The sequence below is a fragment of the Euprymna scolopes genome, chromosome 15 (assembly GCF_053919585.1).
Source record: "Euprymna scolopes isolate OS-2025 chromosome 15, ASM5391958v1, whole genome shotgun sequence".
Classification (NCBI taxonomy): Eukaryota; Metazoa; Mollusca; class Cephalopoda; order Sepiida; family Sepiolidae; genus Euprymna; species Euprymna scolopes.
Genome location: NC_136496.1, coordinates 99,101,158 through 99,129,011, shown reverse-complemented (window position 1 = coordinate 99,129,011; position 27,854 = coordinate 99,101,158). Strand labels below are relative to the sequence as shown.

At 33.8% G+C, this 27,854-nt stretch overlaps 1 protein-coding gene across 1 annotated transcript in view; it reads left to right on the top strand.

Annotated features, from left to right (window-relative positions):
• The window catches only part of LOC145294029 (elongation factor 1-delta-like), a 46,642-nt gene extending 21,115 nt beyond the window's left edge, over window positions 1-25,527 (top strand). The window contains exons 3-9 of the mRNA XM_080141011.1: window positions 560-637; window positions 9,507-9,585; window positions 18,443-18,585; window positions 22,381-22,447; window positions 23,369-23,494; window positions 25,054-25,169; window positions 25,422-25,527. Of these exons, the coding sequence (XP_079997137.1) occupies window positions 560-637; window positions 9,507-9,585; window positions 18,443-18,585; window positions 22,381-22,447; window positions 23,369-23,494; window positions 25,054-25,169; window positions 25,422-25,460 (648 nt within the window). The 3' untranslated portion in view covers window positions 25,461-25,527. The remainder of the gene's footprint in view (window positions 1-559; window positions 638-9,506; window positions 9,586-18,442; window positions 18,586-22,380; window positions 22,448-23,368; window positions 23,495-25,053; window positions 25,170-25,421) is intronic.
• The last annotated feature ends 2,327 nt before the right edge of the window (window positions 25,528-27,854 follow it).

Below are 27,854 nucleotides of genomic sequence, written 5' to 3'. Positions count from 1 at the left end.
ATTAATGTTTGTGAATGAGGTTTTGTTTTTTGTGACACTGGACAAGTAAATTAATATTTAGATAAAAAAAATCTTATTCATGATAAAAATCACATTCCTACTTTAGATTTTGTTACTTTCAGTATTGAATCAAATTTACTCTTCCCTCACACCAAAAAAAAAAAAAAAAAAAAAAAAAAAGAAAAGTGATGTTGATTTAATTTTAGGACTTAAATTATTACCACAATCTAATCTGGCCAACTTATGATGATAATTAGTTACTTGGTACTTTAGTCTATTTTGCCAAATTTCTTAAAGCGTCAAAAGAATTATTTGTGAAAAAAAATATACACATTCAGAATTTCCAGAGTGAATTCAATCTCTGAGGAAACAAAAAATAACTAAAATATCAAAATGCACTTAGTAAAGCAGCGAAAACATTGACTATAAAATTCCAAAGGGTGAAATAAAAATGAAAACAGTTTGAAGCGTAAATAATGCTGTGTTTGTTTTAATTAAACCTGTTCCCTTACAAAATTGATGTAACTCTAGCTGTAAATAAAGTGGTTTGTTTTTGTAGGAAGACAAAGGCTCCAGTACATTAGTTAAGGACATACTACAGATACGGGAACATATCCAAACTGCTATGAACAACACAGTGAGTGCGAGAACTTCTTCACTTGGTCCTCATTGTTGTAGTCAATTTAAAAACCCTTTTTGTTTTTCTCTGCCTTGTGGCAAATTTCTGTAATTATTTTTTTTCTTTTTAAATCTATCCCACTTTCTGTGACTTTTTTCTTCAATTGTGTAAACAAATTTTCTTCTCTGAATTGGTGAGTGTAAATATTGTGACAAAAACATTTGTAAATATGCATCTTGAGAAAGACTATTTTGCTAGCTAACCTTAACCCTGCTAATCATGGCCAAGTGTCAAATATGCCAAAACAGTAATGTAGAATCCATTTTTTTACTTTGATATCTGATAAATGAACTCTTAAATGACATCAAAAGTTAATTTTCATAACAGCATTAAATTGCTGGTAAAATTCTACCTCTATCGATGTTTTTTGACTTATAATTTATTTGGTTTTTCTTGAGATAACCATCTTCATGAGATAACCGTCTTTAGTAACTACAGCACAGTACAATTGTATTTTATGTTATGTAAACTTATTTTGTAGAAAATATCAACCATCTCAACAAAAATAACCTTAGTGACACTCAATATGGTTTCCGTTCTGCTAGATCTACAGCAGATGTGCTTACAGTTATATCTCATAGGATTAGCAAATCTCTCGACGGAGGCCACATTTTTAGGGCAGTTGCTCTTGACATATCTAAAGCCTTTGATAGGGTATGGCATAAAGGTTTACTTCATAAGATCTCTAGCTATGGTATAGCTGGAAATGTCTTCTCAATTATTAAATCATTTCTTTCTGATAGTTTCAGAAGAGTAGTAATTGAGGGGCAAAAATCAGAAGCTCACAGTATTAATGCCGGTGTCCCTCAGGGGTCCATCCTGGGCCCAACTCTTTTCCTGATCTACATTAATGATCTTCCAAATCACATCCTTACATCATTTGTAGACATTTATGCTGACGACACTACCATTTATGGTAGCACATCTAAGACAGTAAACGACCAAGTTCTCTCCAATCCTCTCTCCTCTGATCTTGAGCATGTAGTACAATGGGGAAAGGAGTGGCTGGTTACTTTTAATGCATCTAAAACCAAGCTTCTCTCTTTACATCAACATTCTGATCCCACATCTGGCATCAATTGAAATGAATGGCTCTCGTCTTCAGGAGGCCTCAAGTTTTGACAAGCTTCTGGGCTTGACCTTTACTCCTGATCTTAAATGGAACACGTACATCAAATCTGTTGCCAAGGCCGCTGGAAAAATGGTGGGATCTTTCTATCGATCCGGTAAATATCTCACTGCTGATGCTATTCTCTATCTATATAAGAGCCAGGTACGTCCAAGGATGGAATATTGTTGCCACATCTGGGCAGGAGCTGCTAGAAAGGACTTGTCCTGCCTTGATAGAGTTCAAAATAGACTTCGTAGCCTCGTAGGAGATGTCCTTTTCTCTTCCTTGCAACCTCTATTTCACAGAAGAGATGTTGCGAGTTTGTCTCTGATGTATCGTTATTTTCATGGAAGGTGTTCAACTGAGCTTCAATCTATGGTCCCCCCTCGCCAAACTTTCACAAGAAACACTCGTCTAGCTGTACACACTATCAATAATTCCCCCCACTCTTTATCTGTGCCTAAACCTAAACGATTCCATGAACAAAGCTTCTTTCTTAGAACTGCACGCCTGTGGAATTGTCTTCCGTTTTCCTGCTTTCCGGCTGACTACAATATGGTTGTGTTCAAGTCTAACGTAAATAAGTTCTTGATGAGCCGTTCTATATAAGTTTTCAAATTTACCAAATTTTCATTACTAATGATTACTATATTGTCCAATGTCTACTGTACACTCTTTAACCCTTATCCTTGAGTGGCCTCTTGGCCTTGATAAGTGGTGATGCCTTTGTAAAAAAAAAAAAAAAAAAAAATTTTAAATATGAAAATTTTTCAAGTCTTCAAATACAGGCTGATGATGCTATTTTGAAGACTTTAAATGCTTGTGCAAATTACTAAAATTTAAGTTTCCCTTGCATAAATATTCTGACTAATAGTTCTTTATGCAGTCTTTAAAAAAAAAAAAAAATGAAAGATTTTTCTGCTGTTATTGTTAACTATTTGCTTTTTATCACAACTGATATATTCTTTACTTTAAAAAATATTAAAGGGCATAAAAGTCTTTGTCTGAATGATTTGGGTATCCCAATAAGTTGCTTTCAAATGAAGCAACATGCTAGAAAAATGCTTTAAGTTGCTGATATAAAGAATTTTTCCTGACTCCTCGAATCTGCTTTAGTTTTTACTTTGCTATAAGCTCCATTCAAAATGAACATAAGTAGTTTGGCTGAGGACTGCAATTTTGAAGATGGCTGCAGCAAGGAATGTCCGTGGGGTGGGGAGTATGCATAACCTTTGTTTTTTAGATGGTCTTTTATTTATTGCAAGAGTTTAAAAAATGATTTGGTTTCGAATAAAATTACATTCTGTATATTATGAAATACCTTTAAGAGCAATTATATTGACATTTTAGTCAAATATTTCTTTACAATAAAAAAAACTATAACAGTAAATAGAAACTAAAATATGCATATTAAATGTTTTTGTCATGAAAGAAACAGTATTTTTTTTTTTTCTGTTCTTTCCCAAAAAAGTTGCTTTTTTTTATTTATTTTTTTTTTTTATGAATATGCTGTGTGCTTTAAGCACTTTTCTGTCTGTTAAAAAAAAAATCTCCTGCCCAATAAATCCACTTCATTCTACCCACCAATACTTAAGATCGTTTCTGTTCTTTACCTTGTGCAAACATTTTCGGTCTCAAATCCAAACAAGATACGCTGAGAATTCTTCTACCTGCAATCCAGGTAGGTAACTGATGCACGGCATCACCATTGTACTGTTGTCTGCTGAAAGCTAAAGGTTTTATTTCGATATTTAGTTGACCAATTCTTTTTAAAACAACTTTTACATTCGCTCCTTCTATTGTTGCAGGCGCAATGCTTCCCGCCATATATATATTTTTTGTTTACCCAAACCAGCTTGAGTACAATTAATGAGATTTGTTTACATAGGTTTTGTGTACCTTTATCTTGAAAATCAAACTAGTTTAGATTTTCTGTTTCTCTTCCTAGTGTCGTCTTTGCCCTGTACCAAGTCAGATTTCTTTCTATTTCAGCTGTGTTAGAAACCTCAATACGCAGCATGATTTCTTAATGTGCATGTTTTTGTTTCTGTCTAACAAGTAATACAGGAAGTGGTGATCGTGCAGTGGTTACAAGCATGGATAAAATAGTAGGGTGGACTGGACTCTCTAGCCTTGTTGGGGTAATTAGTCTGAGAGAAGGAAAACTTTGAAATAACACCTACAACCAGGTAGGTTCTCAACAAGTGGAACATTCACTGTGCACCTGTACAAATGTTACTTACCAAGTGGAGAGAGTGGATCTTTGCTACAATACATGATACATGATTTATTATAATCAGATTCTTGCCAACAGAAATAAGATTTTACTAAACTTTAAATTAATACATCGTTCTTTTTAGACTTTTTTTAGTTTGATGTTTTCTCTTGTCCGAACATTTTTTTATACACTTGCTACTAGTCGTTTTCTTTTTCCTCCCCCCCCCCCCCGCCTTTCTTTTTCCTTTTTCCCCTTTCTTTTTCCTTTTTTCCCCCTTTCTTTTTCTCCCTTTTCCCCTTTCTTTTTTCTCCCTTTTCCCCTTTCTTTTTTCTCCCTTTTCCCCTTTCTTTTTTCTCCCTTTTCCCCTTTCTTTTTTCTCCCTTTTCCCCTTTCTTTTTTCTCCCTTTTCCCCTTTCTTTTTTCTCCCTTTTCCCCTTTCTTTTTCTTCTTTTCCCCCTTTCTTTTTCTTCTTTTCCCCCTTTCTTTTTCTTCTTTTCCCCCTTTCTTTTTCTTCTTTTCCCCATTTCTTTTTTCCTTTCTGTTTTTCCTTTGTTTTTCTTCCCTCCTCCCTCACTTAGTTGCACATGTCAGTCATCTGAAATATTATAGTCAACAAGATTTTCAAGTCGCTTAACTAGATTGAGTTGATTTTTGAAAAGTATTCCATATTTTGGATGATTTAATGATTTTTTTTTTTTTTTGTCATGCTTAAGTTATAAAAAAAAAACCCATTCCTTGAGGTCAAAATAACTAAAGTTGTGTCTCTCTACTATGAAAGTTTTCTGTATATGTAAATTTTAAGAAAACTTCTCTGGGTTTTGTCATTTATGAATTTATCAAGATCATGAAGGTGTAGTTATGACAGTTTCACTAAATCTAAGCTTGAAGTTTATTCTGAAATCATTTAAACTAATTGTACAAATGAAACTTGCTCTGCAATCCAAGTGTCTCATTTGCTAACCATGAAACATAGCGGTTTGAATTATTTGGTGAAGAATTTATTTTATGAATTTGCTCTGCAACAATTTCTAGTGTGTTAAAAGAAACCTTGGAAGACTTCCTGTCAACAAATATCATTTTGGTCGCATTCATTGGTGCCTCTGCCTAAATCCACAACTGTTGAATTCTTTTTTATTCTTGCTTTAGAAGAAACAATTAATACTTTCAAGTTTAAGAAGAAATAAAATTCTAAATTGATGAGATGCGTGTTTATCATTGCTTCCTGCTCATCATGATGTTTGGCTGACCTGTTTGAAGTCGCTTTTTTTTTTTTTATCCAAAAATCATGAAAAATCTGGATTGGCTTGGAAACTGCTCAGCCCATACAAGTAATTTTGAAACTGTGCATATATATATATATATATATATATATATATATATATATATATGTGTGTGTTGGAATTTTAGATAATTTATTTTTGTATATTTTTATTATAATATGTATATTTTACAGCTGTTCTTTGGATAAACATGATCTTAGCCTTTTGCATTTCTGTTTTTCTTTGTCTTAGTTTTTTATCAAAATGCTCTTGAAGCCATACATGAGTGTCTGAACTCGTGTCTAATATCATGACTGTTCTACCTACACTTGTAATTACTTATTCAAATTTACATAATGAAATAATCCATTAACTATACACATTTGTTTCGCACTCACTGATTTTAAGTTTGCATGTTTTGGGATTTGTTTTTTAATTAACACCGTTTTTATTTTACAACATACACAGCATGCTTTCTTTCCACGTAGGTGGAAATTGTTTTATCTATTTCTCCTACAGCCTTATTGTTTGCATTTCTATAATTAACACTTAATTTTTTGTTCAGTTAAATAAAAATTGTTTGAATAAATCTTGGAAGAAATTTTTTTTTTTTTTTTTTTCTTTTTTTTTTTGACCTCCCTATCCTACAAATGTAGAATTAAGATGACTTTGCTTCATATCTCTTAGCTGTCATGGAAAAAGGTAACTCCCACACAACAGGCACATAATTACTCAGTCCTTTTAATACTGCATGCATTTTCTTCATTAAAATATATTTTTGTAATGTTACCAGATTTTTTTTTTATCTTTAATGCATTGATTTGTAGAAAAAAATGAAGAAAAACTCTTTTAATTGAATTTTTGCTTTAGTTGAATGTATAGACTGTTATAAATCTCCAATTTTCTATTGAAAATATAAAGTTTAAAACTTGACAATATACACACCTATTCTATTATAATATCCTTAAGAGTTAATCTGTTTTGTATTTCAGTACAAAGGGTTTGAATGTATGAGTTCAATCTACTCCACACATAGGAAATAGGAATACAACTTAGTAAATAGTTCACCTCTGTTGCAAAAAGTTTTTTTAATATCCAGATTTCTCTTTATATATGAACAATGTCAATGTCGCCATACAAACCAGGTATATGATATGTCGCATACAATGTGACGAGTGCAAAGATTTTTATTGATAGCAAAGTTGTACCATATTAAGGTATCTCAACACAAGCACCTCCCTTCAGAAAACTCCTAAATGTAAGAACATTGAAGCCCAAAGAACTACTGTCTAAAATCTCAGAATTAATGAAGCTATATTTATAGCTACTCAACTCCCAAATCAACAGATTAGAACCCCATATCAGATTCTTAATTGAAATCGTATATTCTGACACAAATGCACACATCCATCCAACACTGACATATAAAATGTTGTTTATGCATATGTGTATAAATATGCAGCAAAAAAACACATTTAATCATAAATGTTTTAAACAATGGATTATAACAAATCTGTCATATTCAAATTAACACTTACCAAAAACCTAATATATAAAACTATCAACAACATTACATCCATAATAAAATCTATGACAAAATTTAGATAAATAACATAAATTTAATACAGAATAAATCCAGATTCTATTTAATTACGAACACAACACTGGCAATATTTAATCATAAAATTTTATGGTGCCAGTGAAACGGTTCAATTTGCAAGTTTTTTCCCATTAACAATCTTCCAAAGCTTATTGCTGAGTGAAAAATCTTTTGAACATTAAGCAATTATAATAATAATAATAATAAAGTTTAATAGAACATTTTTTTTTACTTTTTCTATAAAGCCCGTTTAAAAAAAACCTGGAGAAACTCAGATATTTGTTTTCAAAATGGTTTATTTAAAAAGAAAAATTTAATTATGTATAGAAAAATCTTTGATGTACATACTCATCATGGAACAAAAATGTCATATTCCAAAAATCACATAGTAACTTTTCTATTTGGCTAATAAAGGAAAATATTTAGTTATCAAAGGTCAACTAAAGATAAATTTGTCCATGGAACCCTGAAACTATACAAAACCAAAAATTAAAATCAAAACTTAAACCAAAAACCCAGTGATCAGCAAAGCTTCTCCATTTAAACAGTACCACTTCACAATTGTTTCACTAGGTTAGGTTTTAATCATACACCACAAGCAATAACCTATTTTAAAATAAATGGCTTAAGCTGCATAAATTACAATGTATAAAATTTACAATGTATAAAATTTACATTAAAATTCAAACAAACTGGCTGTAAATTATAGACCAAGCTGATTAACAGTTAACCACTAAATTTAAATATATCGCTTCATTAATAGTTAATCACTAAATTTAAATATATCGCTAATAAAGTTCCACATACGCAGTAAAAGGGTTGTTTTTTTTAAATATCTGTGAATTAAATATGAAAGATGCATGTTACAGATAACACATAAATATTTTTACATATTCCCACATCAATATTGAATTCTGAATTAAATATATTGTTTGTATAAAGGGTGTAAACAAATTTGTCAATAGCTTCATAATTTAAATGTTTTTTAATAAATGTAAAAATATTTGATAAGTGAGTTGATGCTTATTTTATTTTAGTTTTTAACATACTATTTTGTCAAACATTGTCAGAATAGTAATTGCCAACTTTTTCGGCCATTCAGATTTGAGAAAGCTTAAATGTTTAGAATGAATAGTTGCATATTTTACTGTTTTTGCTGCATGCTTGAAGCTTTGTTTGACCATAGTATTATTTGACTTTGTAATAAAACATGAAAATATACACTGCATTAAAATAGTTTTCCTCTAATGAAAACTGTGCCATGGAACACATCTTTTTCTTTCATAGTTAAATTGTTTTAGCTTGATAGATCAGTTTTAAAAAAATGTTGCTGCTTTTGCTTCATGATTCTAACATTTCTTGCTTGAAGCAATCCATTTTTAAGATATGCTTAGCAGGATCCAAATTGATTAAAAAAAAATTTGTTATTATTATTACTGCTAAACTGTTTCTATTTTACTCATAATTTTGTGGAAATTGCCCCAGAAGTAGAAGATTAAAAATTTAGAGAGGAAAAAAAAAATTTTTTTCATCTGTGCATGCATACATTTATTTCCTCTAAGCATTGAAAACCAATATGTACATTAATTTCCAATGTTTCCTAAGAATTGTTATAATTATCTTGGTTGGTAGAATGAAAGACTGAAGATCTCAACGTTTTTAGTTTCAATGGTGTCCTCTTTAGAAGTAACCAGAAACAAATTATAAAATTTGTAAAGGAACAAAGTTGAAAAAAAAAACGTTTACAATTGTTACAAGAAAAACTTCAGCAGTTTATGGACCATGCTTAAATAATCTATTCTGTAAAGGGCAAGCATAATTTGAATATGTATTTAAACAGTGTTGCCTAGGGACCATGATCTATAGTGCTCATTATCCTTCATAGATCAAGTAGTCCCTCACCTTTCTATTATATATTTTTCTTTTAAAGGGTCCTCACATCCAGATTGCTTTTTTGAAATTCACCAGCTGTGACACTCAGGCTTTAGTTGGGTATATTCCAATTCATGCTGTAGTTGTTCATTTGAACTTGAAATAAAAATTGGTCAGTCATCTCTTAGTATATAACATACTAAATTTTCAAGAACCTACAACAATTTTAAATACCTGTACAAAAAAATGTCTAGAAACATAGTTTTGGTTTTGGATACCAAATCTCCATTATGAAATATAGTTAGATAATTGATTTTAAATGATTTGCTTCTATGAAATTATGACGTCTTGTGTTTTATGCTAACTTTCTTTTCAAATGTTTAATGGAGTTGAGCATGAATCACCTTATTTTTATTAGGGTCTATGGACTCTTTGTAGAGTTAAAATCCAAATGGATTTTTTTATTTGCATACTAATGTTAAAATATAGGACCCTACCATTTCCAAAAAGTTTGTAGTACAATAAAAAAATTTTTACGGTAGGTATAAAGAATTCCAAAATGAGTTATAAGTCAGACCAATCAAAAGTATAATGTTAAAGTTTTTAATTTATGAATATCTTGAAGATTTAGTCACAAAATATTTAAAGTCTGATTAAATTCTAATAAATTGTTTTTGTTTCGTCTCTTTTAAGAATATGATGAATAGAATTTATTTCATTTGTCAATTGTCCAAATACTTGTCTGAGAATATTTGCATCTTTTTCAGGTTCCAAATGGTGGCATTGGAAATCATCTGGAGCAAAGAATTCATCATCTTGAAGAGGAAAATAATAAATTAAAACAAAGTAAATAATTTTTTAATTTTCTGTTAAAATGATGCCGTCTATTTCCATGTATTTTCGAGTTGTGTTAAAATATGAATCTTTTTAGCAATTACATTAAACTGTTATCTAATAAACATAAATTTGAGAAATTTCTTCCTTGAACCGTCATCAATATGGGTAAATGTTGATAAAAAACAAAAACCGTCCCCTCGTGACAACGACCGGTTCTACGCATGCGTCAGATGACGTCATGACCTGATTTACTTTAAATAGTTGCAGAAATGACTAAATTTAATGTACATTGTGTTAGCTCAGTTGGTTAGCACGTTAGTTCGTTATCTAAACGTTTTGGGTTCGAATCATGGTGTGAGATGTCTTTTTTTTTTTTTTCTTTTTTTTTTTTTTTTCGATTTTTTAAATATTGAACCAGTGTTATTTAAGCCATTTTTCACGTAACGTTCGTTTTTCTGTTTTTTTTTTCTTTTTGTTTTTTTTCTTTTTTTTTTTTACTTCGCTTATTCACCCCCAACCACACACCCAAAAACACCTGGGTACCCACCGATTTTTAAAATTTTAATCGAAACAGGCTTATTAAAGCCATTTTTCACGTGTTCGTTTTTGTTTTTTCGATTTTTACATTTAACATCGTTCGTTTGCCTTACCTTAGTTTTTTTTTTTTTTTTTTTTTTTTTTTCAATGTTTTGATTACCCCCCGCTTAAGTTTTAACGTTCGTTTTTATGTTTTCTTTTTTTACTTCGCTTATAACAAACAAACCTGGTTATTGACCTCATTTGCTGAATAGCTATTGCTTACGTCGTCGTCGTAACGCTCTACGACTTCCGTGCGGGCACCTGTCAATTTGGTTCTTACTTAAATAAATTAAAACATCTTTCAGTAACTCATTCTGGCTGGCTGAACAGTTCATGATTTTTTTTCACATTTTATTTTCCAACTTCGCCTCAGGGCTTCAGGTTCGATCCTACCAACTTTCACCCTTCCCCCTCCGGTTTCTTTTTTATTTAACAGTACACACACCTCCAAACACCCGGGCAACGCCGTGTACCCCTGCTAGTAAATAAATAAATAAAAACCTGCATATAGGTGATAAAAATGTTTTTGTTTAATTATACTTTTTATTTTTAAAATGGTTCCTCAATTTAAACTCTATTTAGTACTAGCCCGCGTGTTTGTAGGTGTTGAGCAAAAAAAAAAAAAAAAAAAGTTGTAGTAGGCAGGCAAGCTCAAACGCATACTGCGAAGGAGCAAAAGAAAGTGAAAAAAAAAAAGTGACGCGTTGGCTGTTGTGTCCATCGCCAAACCGGAAGTGACATAGATTTAAATCAAGGCTAAATCGAAAAAGAGGCAATGACTTTTGAAAATATCGGCGAAAAAAAGCGAACTTCCCCCCTCCCTATAAGAAAGTGCCCAGTTGAGAGTGAAGGAATGAATGTTTTTAGCCAATTTTTCGATATTTGTCATCCAAAGGGTTTAGCTTCAAAATGATACCGATCTCATGAAAATCAATCGTCTCTGTCAAAAGTTTTTGCGAGACATAAACATACCTACATTCATGCATATATTTAAACACAGATGGATTTATATTATAAACTAGCGGGGTTACCCGGCATTGCTCAGGTGTTTGTGGGGGGGGGGGATAAAGCAGAACAAAAAGGAAAACTTAACCCTGTTTAAATATAAAAAAAAAAAGTTAAATTTTAAAAGTTGAAATAAAATCTTTTATAGGTGTAAAAGAAAAGGGGGAGGCAGGTAGGCTTGAACCCGGAGCCTTGAGGCCAATAGGCTGAGCCTGAACACCTGCACTATGGTGACAGTAGCAATGTAAGACTGATTAAAAAGTGAATTGAGGTCAAACCTCACGCTATTCCGCAGTTTTTAAGTACATGTTTAATGAGATTAAATCCTTTTACTGCGGGAGAGTTGTTTTGTTTGTTTACTCAACTTTGGGGTTGTTCAAATGAAAGCAATTTTCTGATATGACAGTGAAAAACCGACATTGACCAAACGTTTCCATTGCTTTCTGAGCGTTGTTCCCGGGTTAGTTGAACAGCTTGTTAGTTTCACATCAGTTTCGCTTTTATACGAAAAAGCCGAACAAACACGCGAGAGGCCAAAATAGCAATAATTTTGTAAAAGTCACTCTAAATAAATCTAGTCACAACACGTGTTCACAAATCGTACATATTATGATTTAGGGGTATATAAAGTTCTAAGCGATAGTCCCCCCGAATCCCGACGAAAAAAGCCTTTTGCACACACATTTTGCCTATTATATATATAGACTAGCGGGGGGGGGTACCCGGCGTGGCCCGGGTGTTTGTCGGTGTGTGTTGGGCGGGGGCGGGGGTGATCAAAACAACCCTGTTTTAAAAAAAACAAAACGTTGGCCAGGTGTTTGGAGGTGTAAAAGGAAAAAAAGAATTTGAGTAGAAAAGTAGGCTTGAACCCCGAACCTTTGACGTGGAGATGGAAACGAAATGGGGGAAAAAACCCTGTGACCTAGCCATCTCGGCCACGAGAGAAGAGGAATGAAAAACCTTAATTTAACATTTATAAAATGAAATTAACAGGTGCGAGAACCTTAAGTTGTATGATGTTTGACCTTGAAACATAACGCGGCTGCAAGCCAGTTTTCGCTTGTTTTATACTGAAAAGCGAAAGATAACCGGGACGCTCTAAAAATCTGAAAAAAATAACGCGTGAAAGTCGGGCAAATTAAATAGACAGGCGACCCCCTGTTCATAACTCGTATATATTATTATTTAGACGTGATATAAAAAGTTTTAAGAAGGAATGAGCCAACCGAAAAGTCCAGCGAAAAAAGCCTTTTACAGACATACACAAAAGGCGAACACACACACATACATACATACCCACATTTTCGCTTTTATATATCTACTAGCGAGGGGTACCTGGCGTTGCCCGGGTGTTTGGAGATGTGTGTGTGTGGTTTTGCGTAAATCAAAACTGGGGGGGGGGGGTAAATTTTAAAAAAATGTTTTGGTAGGTAAGTATGAGGATCAAACCTGAACCGTTGAGGCAAAGTTGTAAATTAAAGTGTGAAAAAAAAAGTGCGACTGTTTTAACCATTGGGCCACCGCGAGATGCTAACGGAAACACGTTTGAATTTATTTAATTACTTGGATTTGGCCGGTGCACGTTTTAATGACTTAATGAGGTCAAGTTTGACTGCGGGATAGTATTTCATTTACTGTGGGAACGCTTTTTTTTTTAATTTTTATTTTCCCAAGATGTTATAGGAAAAAGACTAACCCACATTCGGCAAGCGACAAATGTTGAATATTTACCTTCCCGAAGTCGAGCAAATTAAATAGACAGGTGAGCCCTGTTGTTAACTGTGAGATATTATGATTTACATGTGATATAAAAAGTTTTAAAAAGTTGTTAGGCGACCGCTTCTCTGAAAAAAGCCTTTTGTAGACATACAAAAAAAGCGAACACAGATACAAACATACATACATTTTCACTTTTATATCTATAGACTAGCGGGGGGTGGGGGGTACCCGGCATTGCTCAGGTGTTTGGAGGTGTGTGTAGTTTTGGGTAAATCAAACTGGGGGGGGGTAAACTTTTAAAAAAAATGTTTTGGTTGGTAAGTATGAGGATCAAACTCGAACCCTTGAGGCAAAGTTGGAAATTAAAGTGTGAAAAAAAACATGCGACGTTAACCATTGGGCCACCGCGAAATACTGATGGAAACACATTTGAATTTGTTTATTTAAGTATTAAAAACAGAATTGACATGTGTCCGCAATAAAAGTTAACTCTGCTGCTTCTATTTGACCTCATTAATGAGGTCAAATAGAAGCAGCAGAGTTAACTTTTGCGGTGGGGCTTGTTTACCCAACTTTGACTGGCTTTTTCCCCCCAAGATGACCAGCTCCCCATTGTCCAGATTGAATAGCAATTGTCTGATATAAGGAGTTTGGCCCCACATTGATCAAAACTGATTGCTTCTGGACGTTTCCCGGTGTGATTGCCGGGAACAGTACCATAGTTTTGAACTTGCGGGGGTACCCGGCGTTGCCCGGGTTTTTAGAGGCGGGGGGGGGGGGGGGGTAAAATGATTACAAAGCGAAGTAATAACCCTGTTTAAATATTAGGTATTTTTTAAGATTAGGTCCACCTCCACAATTTTTTTTAAAAATACTTTTAAAGGTTTTCGACTATGCTGTATACGGAAATCGCATTGAAATTTTGCAGAAAGAAGTAGTTATCGAGATATAAAAAGTTGTATTATGCATTGTATTCTTTGGCAGTCATCTTTGTTATGCGCGTAGATTTGTTTATGACGCGCGCATAATACAGACGGTCGCCAAAGAATACAATGCATAATACTTTTTATATCTCGATAACTACTTATTTCTGCAAAATTTCAATGGGATTTCCATATTCAGCATAGTCGAAAACCTTTAAAAGAAAATTGTGGAGGTGGACCTAATCTAAAAATTTACCAAATATTATAAAAACAATGTTCTTCTAAAAAAAAAAAAAACAGTCAGGCGGTGCCCAGGTGTTTGAAAAACCAAAAAGTTTGAGGGAAGGGAGGTCGAACTCGAATACTTAAAGCGAAAAAAAAAAAAAAAAAAAAAGTTATGAATAAACTAAAAAGTGAATTAGGTCAAATATCAATCCCGCAGTCAAGTTTGTTTTCGTTTAGTTTCCCAACATGTCGGTGTCCATATGAACGCAATTGTCTGATATAAGGTTTCCACCGCATTGATGAAAAGCTGATTGCTTTCTGGACGTTCTGGCACTAAAGCCGAGAACACTCCGTTTGAATTTAGTTTCACTTTATTTATACTAAAAAGCAGGACAAACAAGCGAAATAGCGCGATTTTTATAAAAGTCGATGTAAATAAATCTAGACACGACCGTGTTCCCAAATCCTAGATATTATTATCTAGGGGGTATATAAATACTTCTAAGTGATAGTAAAAATGGCTTAAATAACCCTGCTTCAATATTAAAATTTAAAAAATCGAGAGAAAAGAGACGTCTCACCATGATTCGAACCCAAAACCTCTAGATAATGAGGCAGCGCTCTAAGCAACAACGGGTGTTTTTCGGGGTATGTGAAAAAAAACAGAAAATGTAAAAAAAAAAAAAATAAATAAAAATTAAAAATAAAAAAAATAGGTGCCCGTGAAAAAAAAATGAAGCCTTCACGACGCGCAGTTGGAAAATAGTAAAGTGTTAAAAAAAAACAGGTGCGCGTTTTTGATTGACGTGACGGCAATAGGTATTCAGCAGTAAGCATTTTGTGCTGGACAGTTTTGAATGAGGTGAATAAATCGGTTTGTTTGTTTTTAAAAACCCGCTCCCTGTTTATTAGGAGGAGCGAAATGAAAGCTACAGTTTGATATGACGAAGTCGACATTGAACAAACGTTACTTAGCTCTCTTGAGACAACTGGCTTTCGGCCTGTGATTAGAGTCGAGTTTTGCTTTTTTTTATACCGAAAACCGAATGTAACGCGTGCCGATGCTGGAAATGTGGAATAATTAACGTTTGAAAGTCAATAAAATTAAATAGACAGGTGAGCTCCGTGGGTAAATCTGAGATATTACAATTTATAGATGATATAAAAAGTTTTAAGAAGTTGTGAACCGAGCAAGTGCTTCTCTGAAAGAAGCCTTTTGTGGACATCGAGGAAAAGCATACATACATACATACATACATTTTCGCTTTTATATATATATAGATATAGACTAGCGGGGGTACCCGGCGTTGCCCGGGTGTTTGGAGGTGTGTGTGTGTGTGCTGTAAAATAAAAAAGAAACGGGGGGGGGGTAAAAGTTGGTAGGATCGAACCCGAAGCCCAAAAATAAAATCGGGCAGCCAGAATGAGTTACTGAAAGATGTTTGAATTTATTTAAGTAAGAACCAAATTGACAGGTGTGCGCACGGAAGTTGTAAAGCGTTACGACGACGTAAGCAATAGCTATTCAGCAAATGAGGTCAATAACCAGGTTTATTTGTCTATATATAAATAAAATGAACTCATTTTTTCCTGTCTGATTTTGACATTAATAGGATTAAAAATCAAGATATTTCATGCAAATATAATATGCACAAACGACAGAACAATATTTGAGGTGTGTTATAGGCTTATTATTTCTCAAATTCCTCGATAATCTTAGATTTCTATACTTTTTCTGCTGAGAAGTCACGGCCAAAATCGGTTAAGATCAATGGAAGTGGTAAAATATTTACTCTCTAATAAATTCCTCCTCCCCCTGCCACCACTTAACACCGTTTGGGGATCGTTCACAAGGAACAGTTGAGAAGAGAACACCGGTTTGGTTTCGTAGTTCTTTCATATGAAGTTATTTAAAATCACTAAACTAAGCTGCAGTGCTCTGTGGCGTAGTGGTTAGCGTGCTGGAAATTCACATTATATTTTCACGTTCGCGCCGACCTACCGTAGTCGTTTTTTTTTTTTTTTCCTAAACAACTGGAATGAACTTTTCTTGATGGCCGAACTGTTAACGTTGCAGATGGTTTTTTTTTTTTCACACTTTATTTTCCTACTTTTACTCATGACTCCGGGTTTGATCCTTCCTACTTACCTACCATAACATTTTTTAAAACTCCCCCCCCCCCCCCCATCCCGTCCCGGAAACAAACACTCGGGCAACGCCGGGTACCCCCGCTAGTTATAAATGAAGTAAAAAAAGAAAACATAAAAACGAACACGTGAAAAATGTCTTAAATAAGCCTGTTTCGATATTAAAATTTAAAAAATCGGTGGGTACCCGGGTGTTTTTGGGTGTGTAGTCGGGGGGTGAATAAGCGAAGTAAAAAAAAAAAACCCAGAAAAATGAACGTTACGTGAATAATGGCTTAAACAACACTGGTTCAATATTTAAATTTAAAAAAATCGAAAAAAATAAGACATCTCACACCACAATTCGAAGCCAAAACATTTAGATAACGAACCAATGCGCTAACCAACTGAGCTCACACAATGTACATGAAATTTAGTCCGTTCTTCAAGTATTTAAAGCAAATCAGGTCATGACGTCATCTGACGCATGCGTAGAACCGGTTGTCGTCACGAGAGGACCGTTTTTGTTGAACAACCTATCCCCACCCCTGTCGAAAATTGTCAATTTCGGGGTGAATGAACGTTTTTGGCCAATTTTTCGAAATTTTTCGTGCGAAGGATGAGGCGTCAATATGATACAGAGTTTGTCAATTTTCGTTGTTTCTGTCGAAAGTTTTTAGCGGACATACATACACACATTTTCGCTTTTATATAAATAGACTAGCAGGGGGGGCTACCCGGCGTTGTTCGAGTGTTTGGATGTGTGTTTGGTTGTTAATGAAAACCTAAGAATAAGCAAAGTAAAAAAAGAAAACAGAAAAACGAAGTGGGGGGGTACCCAGGGGGTGGGGGTAATCAAAACAAAGAAAAAAACAAAAAAAAAACTAACGTAAGGCAAACGAACGATGTTAAATGTAAAAATCGAAAAAACAAACAAAAAAACAGAAAAACGAACTTTAAAAAAAAAACACGTGAAAAATGGCTTAAATAAGCCTGTTTCGAGATTAAAATTTTAAAAATCGGTGGGTACCCGGGTGTTTTTGGATGTGTGTGGTCGGTCGGGGGTGTTAATGAAAACCTAAGAATAAGCGAAGTAAAAAAAAAAAAAAAATACAGAAAAACGAACGTTACGTGAAAAATGGCTTAAATAACACTGGTTCAATATTTCAATTTAAAAAATCGAAAAAAAAAAAGACATCTCACACCATGATTCGAACCCAAAACGTTTAGATAATGACCCAACGCTCTAACCAACTGACCTAACATGATGTATATGAAATTTAGTCAGTTCTTCAACTATTTAAACTAAATCAGGTCATGATGTCATCTGACGCATGCGTAGAACCGGTCGTCGTCATGAGAGGACGGTTTTTGGTGACCTCCCCCCCCCCCTCCCCTATTGCTAGAATAATAGATTTGAACAAAATTGAGTCTTTAGGGACTGGAAATGCTGTGGATATTTTTAAAAATCTAAAATGTTCATAATGTTAATCTTTTTAACATATATATATGGAGAGATAAAAACGGAACTAACCCAGTTATATGTTCAACGTTTCATTTTTATTTTAAGATTTCCTTAGGGTGATAATATTGGGAAAAAAAATTTTTTTTCCTCTAATTTAATCATCCTGAGAAAGTCTTGAAATAAAGATGAAATTGTGATGAACATATAACTTGGTTTGTTCTTTTTTCATCTCTCCATCTCACCAGAATATTATTTCTTTTCTCACCATATACATACAATAAACCTATACACTAATTTTATTCAAATTTAAAAACTGTTCAGACATTTACCCAATGATTTTGATTTATTAGCTCTGCAAGTAAAGTTTATAAGAATAAAATTGAAACCGTCTGTTCATTATATAAACAGGGAGCTGAGAAAATGGTCTTGCATGACTAATGAGCTAATACTAGAGATGATTCGTTTTATATTTTCCGAGATTTAAAATTCAGGTAATGTGGGACAAATTAAATATTGAAATATTCCCCTCATTACAAAACTTTTGTTTGTCAAACTGACAAAAAGAAAAAAAATATTTGGGTAATTATGGCTGTACTTTTTTTTTTTTTTTTTTTTTTTTTTTTTTTTTTTTTACAAGGTAATCACGATTTATCAAGGCCCAATAGCCACTTGAGGATAAATGTTAATCAATGTAAGGTGGTAGTTTATTTTATTTTTATTAATTGACCTGTGAAGAGATATGCCATAAAACAAACTCAACTGCTCTCTATCCGACATGTAAAATTCAGTTTCTAATGTTTATACATTTGATTTTATCTTCTAGCTGTAGAAGAGCTGCGAAAAATGATTAGTTCTCTTAGCACTCAACTGAAAACATCTGAAAAGGTGAAAGAAGACAAAATGGAAGTTGATAAAAAGGAGGAGGAGGAGGATGAAGATGAGTGTAATCTTTTTGATGATGATGAGGTAAGTACTTTTATTTCTGTGATGCTTGAGTTTCGCTTTTGGTAGATCCCATTTAACATGTGGTGGACTAATTCTTTTACTGTGAACAGAAATGTTCATGGATAGTTGACTTTTTGTAGTAGTAAAACTGGTTTATATATTTCTCATGACTTTTGTATGTAACTGTATTTTTACAAAGTATGTAACTGTATTTTTACAAAGTAGCTCAAAAACGTAACTCAAAAAATAAGATGAGAAAACTTCAGGTTTGACTTTCATTCTAACACTTCTCAGTGTAACAACACTTATTTTACTAACAATTTCAGTCTGTCTATCCGTTCCACTTTTTCTCGGAAGCTACTTAGGCCATTTGGTTGAAATTTTGCATGGAGTTTTGTTATAAGATGCAAAAGAAGTATTATGGTATCCCTTCTTTATATAGAGATTGGTCACCACAATACCACATTTATTCAAAGATTTTCTCTGAAACTACTGGACCAATCTAACTAAAATTTTGTATGGACGTTTATAATTAAATTCAACAACAAAGTATTATGGTATGTTTGATGCACAGTTAGGGATTAATAAAGGCTATAAATAATGTAATACAAAAATTTAATCATACAGTAGAACCCTCGGATACGATTTTTCAGGTTATGTGGAATGTTTTTCCAGCCCCTAGCTACGATGTTATTTATAATTTTATTTGATTCTATACATGTGTATTATACACTGTACTGTCTTTTGTTAATTTTTATTATGTACTGTATAAAATGTTGCTTATGCCTCGCCATACGGCGATTTCACCAATCCCTGAATGGATTAATGCCGTATCCCAGGGTTCTACTGTATTAAACTCCCACAGTGACGTGATGCAACAAGACTAGTCTGCGAAAAAAAAATGGCCGGTATTCTCCAGTTGGAGTTCTTTGGCGATTAGCAATAAACTAACCTTTTCTCAAGGGGAAAAAGGCAAAGCCTGGGAAGGTAGATCTAGAACTGCACAGGACCAAAGCCATACCGCAATCAACAGGGAACAAACCAGCTCGACAATGACCTATAACCTAAGTTCATCTTGAATGGAAAATTCCACTTAAAACATTATTTCTACACTCACATTCACTCTAAGTAGTTATCGCAACTTTCCTACGAGCCATGAACTTGCTACAAACTCTACATAACAATTCTTGAAACATTTCATATTAAATACTTTCCGAGGTTAACTTGGCATGATACTGTCCTATATGTAAATACTTGATAAGACTTATGTCTCTATAGAAACTATCAACACCCAACAGTAACTTAGCTAGCTTGATCATGTCGTCAGGATGCTAAAGTTGTGCTGTGGCAGACATGAAGCTGCTAACTGACTTGGCTACCAATCGAGGTGGAATATATTAAACTCGTTTTGAGCTGACTTGGCACACCCCAGAGTGAATGTTGTTACACATAGTATAGTATTATATGGCTGATTACCTCTGCACAGGAGATATGAAAAAAAAAAAACGCTACAAAGATGAACTGAAGATCTACATGAAAAATGCAGTCTGAATCCAACTGGTTGCCACACATCAGGTTATTCAACTGACAAACTAAGTAGAAATGATCTGATACTTGCACAGATTTTGTTTTTTGTGGTAGTGGTGGTTAGGGGTATTTATCTTCAAAGATGTTTTCAATGGACAATGAAAATCTCGATTTAAAATTGTTACCTCTGATTTTTAAGCATTTAATACGTGGTTATATTACATAGATTCTTAAAATCAAAAATTTTCTCTCCCACAGAAGAGACGTTGCGAGCCTATCCTTGTTTTATCATTATTTCCATGGCAGGTGCTCGTCTGAATTCCAATCTCTGGTCCCCCCTCGCCAATCCTTCACGAAAAACACCCGTCTAGCTGAATCCACTGTGAAAATTTTTCCCCACTCTTTATCTGTGCCTAAGTCAAAACGTAGATTCCATGAACAAAGCTTCTTTCTTAGAACTGCACATCTGTGGAACTCTGTTCCGTCTGCCTGCTTCCCACCTGATTACAACTTGGATGTCTTCAAGCCAACGTTAACAAATTCCTAATGAACCGCCCTCTTAAGTAAACACTTCATTAAATCTCCACACTGACGTACTGTACTTGCAATAACCCTTATCCCTAAGTGGCTTCCGGGCCTGACCACCATGTAAAAAAAAAAAAAAAAAAAAAAGCAAATTTTGATTGTAGCAATGTAACATAGTGTATGTGAGCACATGCGAAATTAGCAGTAGCCAAAAAACGTGTGTGTGAGTTGGCGCGAGAAAAGGGGGGTGGAAATGCATTACGTGGTCAGAAGGAAAGTCCACGTCAAAGACAATGAACATGTAAAGTAGAGGACAAGAATAGGCCAGCGAAGGAAAGAGAAACATGCCAGGTAAAAATCAACATGTGGCAGAAAGATTTTTTTTTAAAGTGGTGCCAAAAGTAACGGTAATAACTGTTTTTGTTAAAAAAAGAAAAAAAAAATGCTGACCTGGATTTTTATTTTTTATTTTCTTTGTTTTTCTGTAACGGCTATGGTATAGAAAGATCTCTCTCTCTCTCTCTCTCTCTCTCTTCTCAAAAAAATGGGGCACAACTCCACTTTTTAAGCCAATAATAATTATAGTTGTTTTTTACTTCCGCTTAAGCTGTATTTTCAAATAGTTGTCACCAGATCTTTTTATCGTTAAATGTGTTTTGTATTTGTTGAAGAGTGCGCAATTTCTACATGTTGCAGTATATTAATTACTATTTTGTATGTTTTTGCATTGTTTATTAGTTGCCCTCGGTGTTGCCTGGGAAAGGAGTATGGGTGTTAGTTTGTGATCAGTGTAACTGTAACACTTATTTCAAATATTTTGGCATCAGTTAAAAACATTGAAACTTGCAAATTAGGTTTGAAATTAAATCTTTAACCTTTAACACTAAAGCTGCACATAATCGCTGTCCATCCACTCCATCAAAGTCAACATCACTTTTAAAATGACCTCTCCGTAAAACTACGTCGGACTCTAGAGGTCAGCATATTAAATTGTCTGTTTTACATTTTTAATTTATTAAGCATCTTAACATAATTTTGTCTGTAAATATTTATTTTGCTATGATAACATTCTATTTTTACAAATATTACAACGATCATAACAATCAACTAGCAATACCTTCAGCGTTGCCCTGCTATATCTAACACACTTTTATAAAATCAAAAGAGTTGAATTCTTTAGACGACCATTCTCATTTCAAATGTTATCCCTCTAACATTTCTGCCTATGTAACCTCCGATCTTCATATATAACTTGACAAATTCAGGAATCTTTCTGTCCAACTTGCAAATGTAGAGTAGAGAATTTCAAACGAAACCTTCATTCAATCCATAGATAATAGCTTCTCTCGTTACATCATGGCAGAGTAGAAGTCTTATGTAATTCATAATTGTATTAATATCGCTTGTACCAAAGATTGAACCTTCAACCTCCAGAAGATTTCGTTTAGAACTGATTATACTTAACACTTTTATCCATTGTGCCATGGGCTCTTACGGATAATTCTAGCACTTTTTTTTAATGTGGATCCTTATTTACTTACTACTCTTGTGTATTAAATAATGGGTTCCATTTGAAATTCCATACAGATTCAACAATTCGACCTGAAGAAGGTCAAAGGTTACATCAACCAAAACATTGACAAATTATCGACCTTCATCTCAAGTTCTAAAACATAAGTAAATGTTTTGTAACCCCCCCCCCTCCATGTCAAGTTTTCCTATTGACAAGAAAAATGTTCATTAATTTTATCATTGATTTTACAGGATGACGAAGAAGCTGAAAAACTTAGACAAGAACGATTAAAGGCTTATGCTGAGAAGAAAGCAAAAAGTTTGTATATTTTTAATCTGTTCATTTACATATGCACACACACACACACACACACACACACACTACTTTATGGAATAGTGGATAAGCGAGAAAACATGCTAGTAAAAATGGCCAAAAAAACGCCATTAAAACTGAACCAAGTTATTTCATTTGGGAAAATTTTTTTTATAAAACAAAACTCAACACTTTTTAAACTGGAACATAAACCATTGGCTACCATGATGGGGCGGGTGTCACTCAAACTTAGGTTTAATTGTAGAGTTAAGAAACCATTTTTTGTTTAAGGATTGGACTGTCATTCAGACTTTGGTTAGTGGTAGAGTTAAGGAAAGGGTTTTTTGGTGAGGGTACCACTGTCCTAGGATTAGTGATCATGTATTATTAATAACTTTTCACTGTGTACCATTTTCACCCATAAAACTAAGGATTTATCTTGCATAATAAAGTGAGAGAGTGGGGGGGGGGGTAATTACTCTAAAAACTGTAAATTAAGGATCATTGTCATGTTACATTTTATGGGGAAGAGAAGGTAAAATTGAGAAAATCCTTGATTTCAGCATTTTTTGCCATTGGCACTCTCATCCCTGCTCAGTCTAGAAGGATTTCTCCTTCCCTGACAGGTGAGAAAAGATGAGCAGATACTACACTTTTAGTCCTAGTCAAAAGATCAAGGGCAGTTTAAAAGTATTTCCTGTATGCCTTTTTAATACAATCCAATACTTATTTAAATATTTTTGCAAAACATTAACTTTAGCGATGATAATATTTAGTTTATTTAGCAATGATAATTAATATTTCACTATCTAAAACCCACGATTTTGAAATAAAATAAATCTCAATAGATGTGCATCTTTTTAATTTATATTGTTTGAATTTCTCATAACTTTTACTTAAGGGCATTTTAAAACTTTCTATCCTTAGAACCTGCTGTGATAGCTAAATCTTCAGTAACTATTGATGTAAAACCCTGGGATGATGAAACTGACATGCAGAAACTTGAGGAATGTGTCCGCTCCATACAAATGGATGGTTTACTGTGGGGAGCTTGTAAGTAGATTTTTTTTCTTTTAATAAAAAAAACCATTAAGACAAATGTTTTTTGTTAAAGTATAGTGTACAACAGTCATTACATGTTGGCACTCTGGAACCCACGCGTTGTAGGCAAATAGTTGCAAGGAAACATAAACAAGACAAAAATCAGACTGCTATTTTCGAAACCACAGACATTTATTTACAAGTACTTTCCAGAATAGCACCTTGTCTCTTATTCAAGTCTTCTTGTACTCCAATGTGCTTAACAAGACCTTGCCATGTCTTTGTTGGACCATATTTAGGACACGTCTTTTCCTGGTCTCGGCTCGTGTATATAGCACCCCTACCGCTGTTCTTTTATCTTTTTCTTTCATTTTTCCTTGCCATGATGTCACCTCACACACAGCTTGATCATTTGCATACGTTGGCTGTTGCTGCTATACGCGTGTGATCATGCTGAGGTTTGATTCTGAAATTCATAACATTGTGACTTCCTTGCATGATGCTCAAATAAGTCAAATCCTCCATAGATAATCTGCCCTCATGAGGAGGTACACACACTGCGACAAAGGTGTACATATTTTCCACTTGTGTCTTTCAGAAATACGACAATGACTAAATGATCTATTTCATGTCTTATTGAAACAATAAGAACAGTCAATTGCTTCTCTTCCTTCACCAGCAGTCCTGGATATGACCTTAAACTATATCTGATGATGAGACCCCAACTTGTGGGCTTTGGGGTGGGTGGAGCCACCCCTTAATTGCCATTGCTTCCAGGTTCATTCTGACCCGGAGTGGTAGTACCTGTTAGGGTCCCAACTATGGGTTAAATAGAAACCAACTTTTAAAAAAAAAACATATTCTATTAAAAAAAATTTTCTTCAAAAATCACTGGATTCGGCATTAAATAACCTGAAACGGGTTGATATGCTGTAAAACAAAAGCAACCAAACCAAACCCTCCACCAGCAGGAGTATTTTAATAGAAATAAAAATGAGAATTTTTATTGATGCCTGTTGTCGGCAATCGGCTGGAATCTATGAAGTCCTCTCCTGTCAAAGGTTGACTCGAGACTGATTTTTAATTTCTTCAATCTTCCACATGTGGCTTTCACCTTAGCATATATGCTCATGTGTTCCATATGAAAGGTTAAATTTGATTAAACGGCGTTTCATTGCCGTGCTGAAATTCTAAAAATACCTCACTCATGCACCGGAAGTCTAGACATTGATGATCATCGCCTTATTGTCTGGTTATTTAGCATTGCCAGGGAGAGGAACATCACACGTATTCGTGTGATGTTCCTCTCCCTGGCGATGCTAAATGACCAGACAATAAGGCGATGATCATCAATGTCTAGACTTCCGGCGCATGAGTGAGGTATTTTTCAATTCACAAAATTTTCTATTAGTTTTTACCTTTGAAAATTGAAGCAAGCTGGGCAAACGAAACGATTCTCCTAGAAATGCAAAAAAATCTTTAAAAAGTCTGTCCCAATTTCTGATTAAATTTTCCTTCGAATTGAGTTACAGTGAAGTCGTCGTGTCAAGTACTTTTTTATTATTTTCCAGCTAAACTTGTTCCACTTGCTTATGGTATCAAAAAGCTGACCATTGTTTGTGTAATAGAAGATGATAAAGTTAGTCTTGAAGATTTGGAAGATCAAATCGTTGCCTTTGAAGATCATGTAAGTTTCTTTTCTTTTTTTTTTTTTTTTTTTAATGGTTTAGTTTAGTTATTTAATGTTCAAAGGTATTTTTTTTTTTTTAATTGTAAAAACTGGAAAACTTGCTTGAAGTTTGCATAAAACGCTTAATTTCAAAATGTAAAAAAAATTTGTTTTAACCTTATAAAGAAATTCCTACATTTATTTATTTTTTCTAATTTTTTTCTACTGATCATGTTTGTAAATTCTAAAAAAAAAATTTTTTCTTTATAGATTCAAAGCATGGATGTTGCAGCTTTCCAAAAGATTTAATACTGTATCAGATGGAATTTAAAAAAATATTTTTTCAATGTCTACAATAAATACATAAAATGCATAATTTGTTTTGTTTTTCTTACACCATTCAGTTTGCCTTAAATTAAATTATTTATTTCCTCTATTATATAGAGGGCAGTTGTCTGTATGTCTACTTAATAGTATATATATATATATATATTATTATATATATATATACACACACACACACAAAACAAACATCCTCAAAGTTGGTATATTCTTGATCAGCATTGTCCCGGATGAATAATCTCTTAAAATTCGGAAAAAATTATTCCTTCTCTGAAAGTCAACTGGGCTGGGTTTCATTGCAAGTGTAGTTTTTCAGTGTTATGTACTAATTTGGAAAGAAAATGCTGATTAATTCCATGAATCTATTATGTGAAGGCGTTTTCTGTGTGTTCAGCAAGAGATGTATGGGTTGAGTGGGGGGGGGGGGGGGTTATAAAGATAGCTTACCCTTTTACCTGCTACTAGTTTTATATGAAGGGAATTAATTTACCAACATTTTCTAAGATACAAACAGTGAATGGAAAATATTGTGTGTGGTTAGTCGTCAGTAAATGATAACTTGTAGGTAAAAAATATTTGACTTTCTCTCTATTTTCTCTTTATGTATAACATTTAAGCGTGTTTTATCAGTTCGTTTTCTCGCATCCATCCAGACATACTAATGTTACGACACTGTATTATAATTGCATTACATTCTGTTATCAAAGAGTTGCAATTGTTGCATGGTTTTTTGGTGTCCAGACACAGGAGGGATTGGAACATCCACCATGCTTTAGATTTTTGGAAATTTTGTGCAAACATTAGTCATTGCGAAAGTAAATTTTTGCCAGAACGGATTTTTGAGGATAACTCTGGTTGCCCTTCTAGGGAGCGTTATGAGGGTAAAATTGCCCTCAAATCATTCATTCATCCATTTGTTTGCCCTTTTCTCAATAACCACGCTTTGGGTTTTTTGAAATTTTGTGCAAACATTAGTCATGGTGAAAGTAAATTTTTTTCACACATAGCTGTATGCTCAGCTTGTTATTGTAAATAGTAGTAGACAATCACGTTTGGTTTTATCTGCTTTACATGTTGGCATGTGTGAAATGGCTTTTAGAAATTGATTGAATGGGTTACATCCCCAAGTTTTTTACAAGTTCATCGTTATCATTTTTTCTTGGCTTTCCTCTGTGAATCGACCCTGCTACATTGTTTTAAATTAACTAACCAAAAACTTTAATCCATTCTTTTAATGTGGTCATACCATCAAAATCTCCTGTATCACATTTCTCTATATTGTCAAAACATGGACTTAAATCTGACCTTAGAAGATTGTCTTTGAAACTAACATTATCTTTTCCATCATATTCTCATGATTTCTCCTTAATCCTCACCGGCCAGATTTCACTTCATTACATTATCACACGTGTGATAGGCTCTTTCCTTTGGTCGACAGTGGTAATGCTCTGCTAGTTAGTTATGACGGAAGTTCCCTGAATTTATTCCATCCTCTCTAAATTCTTGCAAGCACCTGCTCTGCCATATGCTTCTATGATATTGTCAAGGTAACAAAACTTCTGAATAATCTCAATAGGTTTGCCATCGAAATATACTTTTCCATTTCTAAGTTCTCCTTCTCCATTGTAATAAATTTCTTGTACATGAACTGGTTATTATCTCCCAACTTTCGTTTTAATTCTGTTGTACCTCGTGTGTATGTGCGGATCCGATGATAAAGTTTTTGTTTTGTATCTCATCTATGAACCCATACAGATTAGATTGGAAATAGAAGAGGAACTCTGTAACACAATAGAAAAAGTTAACAATATGAGCATGGAAGAAAGACCTAGGTTACCTAAAATACAAGCCTCAAGATTCTTTAAGTCATTGATCATCAAAGTCAATATTGCTCTTATAAGGCTTGTTCCAGAAGAAATAGACCTTAGGCAGCTAAATAACGTCACATATGCAGCTGGGCTGTACATTAGCAACAAAATACTTCCTCTGAATAAACACCAAAATAGAAATAAAACACCTAATGTAACCAAAGTAACACCAAAATGGAAAGCCCAGCTGATAAAAAAAATAAACACCTGTAGAAAGGAACTTAGTCAATTAAAGCAGTTCATGAATCTACCCACAGTGGAAGGTAGACTCAGAAACATCGTCTAAAGAATCTGTGCGAAATTTAAAACAAATTGTAAAAATATCAGAAGCATAGTGAAGGAACTAGAAGGCAAAATACCAGCCATTGCCCAAAGAATTAAACATCGCATGGCAAAGATTAATGCAAAGACACAGAATAAGCTTTTTGCAAACAATCCCAGAACTTTCTACAGGAATCTAATAAGAGAGGAAATTAAAATCCAAGATCCCCCA